This window comes from Helobdella robusta (assembly GCF_000326865.2).
Source record: "Helobdella robusta unplaced genomic scaffold HELROscaffold_192, whole genome shotgun sequence".
Classification (NCBI taxonomy): Eukaryota; Metazoa; Annelida; class Clitellata; order Rhynchobdellida; family Glossiphoniidae; genus Helobdella; species Helobdella robusta.
Genome location: NW_008704045.1, coordinates 9685 through 14684, shown reverse-complemented (window position 1 = coordinate 14684; position 5000 = coordinate 9685). Strand labels below are relative to the sequence as shown.

Here is a 5000-nt window from a genome sequence, read left to right as displayed (position 1 = left end):
GAAGCCCCAATGATCGTCAAAAACTGCTAAATTTCTCTTTTTGTCCATCTTCCCAATCGTCATCATTCTCTACGTCGTCATCATCGTCGTCGTTGTCATCTTTTGAGAATGAGGACTTATCCGATCATTTATTTGACCTAATTAGTGAAAACAACAGCGTATCATGTTCCGAAATTATAAGAAATCTTGCCGCCTGTGGACTCTGGCACAACGATCCCCGCCTAGCTAAATTTTATGTCAGATTGGAAAACAGAAAGAAGACTAGCATACTGCCAACCTTTCATGAATACGATCGTTTAAGTCGAGAAACATTTAAATGGTTGGTTGAAGGAAGTGAAGTTTTGATAAAAAAAGCTCTCTGTGACGAGTTCATAATTCCGGATTTCATTCGTTTTTGCAAAACTTTGAATGAGATCTACAGAGATTGTAGGACAAATTGGGGAGGGTCTTCATCCGCCTGGCCTCACGAAGACAACAAATCTTTGGGGCACCTAAATTTTGCGGGTAGTGGGTCTGATTATTGGGGGGTATCCCTCTGCACTATTGATGGGCAGCGACACAACATGGGTGATGTCGATGTCTTCTTCCCATTGCATTCATGCAGCTGGCCCTTCAATTACTCTTTTGCTATCAAACAGTTGGGGTCTGATGAAGTGCATAGGTGTGTTTGTATGTATGTGTGTGTGTGTGTGTTTGTATGTACATCTGTATGTATGATTGTATCTAGTTTGTATGGGTGTCTGTATGAAGTATGAAGTACATAGGGTGGTTGGTTGGTTGGTTGTATTAGTTTTCTATGTGTTATAATACCTTCACATTATATTATATTAATGCAATTATAATTATTTATTATAGCAACTAAGGCTAAATCACAAAGCATCTATAATTACTATTTATAAGATTTTTTAACCAATCCCAACTAAAAACTTTTTTTTAGATTTGTAGGCAGCGAAACTCCACAAAATTTTCCACCCTCATTAAGCCAACTTTTCCCCTCATCGCCGTCTTCTCTCTCTTCCTTGAATCCTCTCTCCCTTCCCGGATCTCTCCTAATCTCATCTCTTCTGCATAGGAATGTGCAGACGGCGGAAAAACGTTTCACTAAACTGTTGAGTGGGTACGAGAAGTTAGTGAGAGATGATGAGGACGGGAGAGTGAGGTTGAATGAAGAGTTGCACGAGGTTGTTCGAAAGCGATCCCACAATTGGAAATCCGTTGCACACTCTCTGGCCGCCTATAATTGCTTTCCTAGAGGTCAGTTACAGATTAGGGAATTTTTTAAGATGTGCTGGTTTGTGTTGTGATTTTTTGAAAAATACAAACGTTAACATACAAACATACGTACGTACAAACAAACACACATACAAACATACGAACACACAAACATGCATACAAACTTCCATGTGCATAAGGCACATGTGTTGAAGAAACATTGAACATGAGCATGTTGGCCAGTTGCTTGGAGGTTGATGCTCGATCACTGGCATTGATGGCCGCATATTACGCGAATGGCGGACGGTACGTTTTGGTGTATGGTACATTTGTATGTATGTAGGTTTGTTTGTATTTATGTATTCGCGTTTGTATGTATGTACGCTTGTATATATATATATATATATATATATATATATATATATATATAGATGTTGGTATGTATTGTTTTTTTGTTAGTGCATATGCAGGCATGCATGTTTTTATTGTTTTGATTATTTGTATGCATACTTATTCGAATGTATGTATGTTTGTTTGTTTGTATGTATTTCTGTATACAATACAATACAAAACAATACAATACAATACCCAGATGTCCTCTGTCGATGGAAATGCCCACATACATCCGGTCAGCAGTCACACTTCCAAAAATAGAACACCAACAGTTGACAATGACCAGAAACACGTTAACATTTATGCACTCGTCCTCGACGTTTTCTCGCTCCATCCATCTGCCTATTTGTACTTCCCTAACTGGGGCCATGATTTTAGTCGTGAATGGAGTTTTAGGGATGTGCCTGTGGTCCCCACCACTCAATGATGAGGGGTTGAGCTGCCGAGGCATCGAGTTTTGTCGGGAATTTGTTAAAAGGTTTTTGTCAGTAAACTACGTTAATTTCTTAGAATGTCATTATAGTTAGTTAGTTATTATTATTCTTTTAAGATTTAATCTTCAAAATTCGGAGTTCACGGGCTTTGGGGTGAAAGATGACCCGAGGGTAAGAAGGTCATTCAAGAAGGTTGGTCATATGGGGGAGCTGTTGTTTGCTGCTTACAGGTAGGTAGGTTTTTCCTATAGTACCGGGTGTTTGATATGTGTTTAGTACATTCTCTACTGCATTTTATCGCTCGTTAGGTGTATTTCTGTCGGTCAAACTAACTTATCAATCAATCAATTGATCAATCAACCAGCTAACCAAACAACCAACCAACCAACTAAACAACCAATCAAACAACCCACCAACCAACCATCCAATCAATGAAACTTAGGGGTGATCTTTCCTCCCTACGTAACATGCACAAGAGTGGCCTGAACATGAACGCCAGAGACTACGACGGGAGGACCGCCCTGCACGTCGCCTGCTCTGAAGGAAATCTCGATTGCGTTAGGTCACTATTTGGGCCTAACTCATTAACATAATTTATTATTATAATAATTTTCCATCAATTATTCATATATTTTGCATGCTTTTTGGTCTTTCTCTCTTTCATTCAAGTTGTATGTTGAACATGTCGAGCCTGTTTTTGATGAAGATAATGCTGGAATTGAAACGAACAAACGAAATTATGAATCGGCGAACGAACGAATGAACGATTAGACGAACAAATGATTAAATTATGTTAATTAATCAACCAAACATACTCAGGTACCTGATAGACGAATGTAAAGTGGACATGGAAGCTGTGGACAGGTGGAACCACAAGCCGCTACATGAGGCCACTCGGCTCCAGCGTCGCGATATACAAGATTACCTTGTTAATAAGATTAATAGTAGAATTAGTAGTGGCGGGGATGATTTAATTTTTGAATGAATGAATTAATTAATTAATGAATTAATGAATGAATTAATGAATGAATGATTGAATAATTGATCGATTGACTAGGCAAACAGAAAGAGTTAAACTTCTATTGAATAATACTTAACCGCAGATTAAAGAATTATTATCGAGATATTTGACGATTTTTGTAATCATTACTAACATTTTTTGTCATTGTTCTTCATCTTCTTTTTCATCTTCTTTTTCTTTTTCATCTTCTTTTTCATCTTCTTTTTCTTCTTCTTCCTCTTATTGTTAACATTAACATTATTTTCAAGCATCTAATCGTATATTTCATTTAACATTGAAGGAAAAAAAATTAAAAATCGAATGGACTTGACTTTATTTAATTCACGAACACACACTAACATACCTACACGCACACACACACACACACACACACACACACACACACACACACACACACACACACACACACATATATATATATATATATATATATATATATAAACATACACACATAAGAACAAACATAAGCATACACATATACAAACAAGCATAAACATACCCACACACAAACAAACAAGCATAAACATACACATACAAACATAAACACACACACACACACAAACATACACATACAAACATAAACACACACACACACACACAAACATACACACACACATACAAGCAAACACACAAGCTTAAATTCATTCGACCTTGTAAGGCAACTAAGCTGCTTTTGGTTCATGTATATATATTGATATATATATATATATATATATTTATATATATAGTATAAGAGAGAGAGAGAGAGAGAAAAAGAGTTAGAGAGAGAAAGAGAGAGGAAGAGAGAGAGAGACGAAGAATCAAATGATCGCCTATATTTATTTATTATTTTCATTAAACATATTTTTAAACGATTTTTCATATTCATTGTCAGCTTGGGTTTTATTGTAAAATATATAGCATACAGTACACACAGGCGCACACACACAAACACACACACATATATATATATATATATATATATATATATATATAATAGAATTTGGCTGGTAGTAGTAGTTTAAAGTTTAAAGGAGACCAGTTGCTATATACGTATATAGATATATTTTTTTCTTCAAATTATGATTGTAAATATTAAAATGTTAATAATAATAAATACGAATAGTAATAATTATTATAAATATTAGTAAATTGTAAATATTAATTATAATTAATTGTAAATAGTAATTATAAATATTATATATAAATATTTCACCAATTTATTTATTGTATTTTTCGGCAATGGCAATATTATGAATAAATATGTGTATATTTATGTGTGTGTGTGTGATTTTTTGTGGATTTTCTTTAAAAATAAGTCGAAGATTTTTTTGTTCTAATATAATATAAGAAGGATAATAACGCCAAAAAAGGCCATTAATAACTTGTCGCAAACTCATCAGCAGCCACAACCGCAGCCACAGCAGCTACAACCGCAGCCACAACAGCCACAGCTACAGAAGAAGAAGAACAGCAACAAACAAGAACACCAACATCACATAGGAAACAAATCAACAAAGGCGTTATTATTATTACTATTATTATTGCAAGTCGGGATTAACAACAACAACATCAACAACAGATACAACAACAATAATAACAACAACGACATCAACAACAACAGCGCAACATCATCATCAACAACAACGTCCGTAAACAACAACAACAACAAATGACATCAAAATCAAACAACAACAACAACAATAACAACAACAACATCGACAACGACGATGACGAATTAGTAGGCAAAAGGTTTACCTGCATCTTAAAGTCCTCGCAGTCGAAACTCGATCAGGCCCTTAGTGACGTCATCAGAAACCGGAAAAGGAACCGGAAATGTAACAACAATAACGACGACAACAACAACAACAATAGCCGCAAAAACAACAATAACCACGCAGAACGAAATTACAACAACAACAACAACAACGTTAACAATGATGATGACGACGACGACGATA

The 5000-nt window shown here is 35.4% G+C and overlaps 1 protein-coding gene across 1 annotated transcript in view; it reads left to right on the top strand.

Annotated features, from left to right (window-relative positions):
• Positions 1 to 3356, top strand: part of HELRODRAFT_195098 (hypothetical protein) — a 3638-nt gene extending 282 nt beyond the window's left edge. The window contains exons 1-7 of the mRNA XM_009016905.1: positions 1 to 661; positions 938 to 1254; positions 1413 to 1518; positions 1805 to 2083; positions 2156 to 2269; positions 2482 to 2601; positions 2859 to 3356. The exon at positions 1 to 661 is cut by the window's left edge and continues 282 nt beyond it. Coding sequence (XP_009015153.1) covers positions 1 to 661; positions 938 to 1254; positions 1413 to 1518; positions 1805 to 2083; positions 2156 to 2269; positions 2482 to 2601; positions 2859 to 3024 — 1763 coding nt within the window. The 3' untranslated portion in view covers positions 3025 to 3356. The remainder of the gene's footprint in view (positions 662 to 937; positions 1255 to 1412; positions 1519 to 1804; positions 2084 to 2155; positions 2270 to 2481; positions 2602 to 2858) is intronic.
• Positions 3357 to 5000: the final 1644 nt, after the last annotated feature.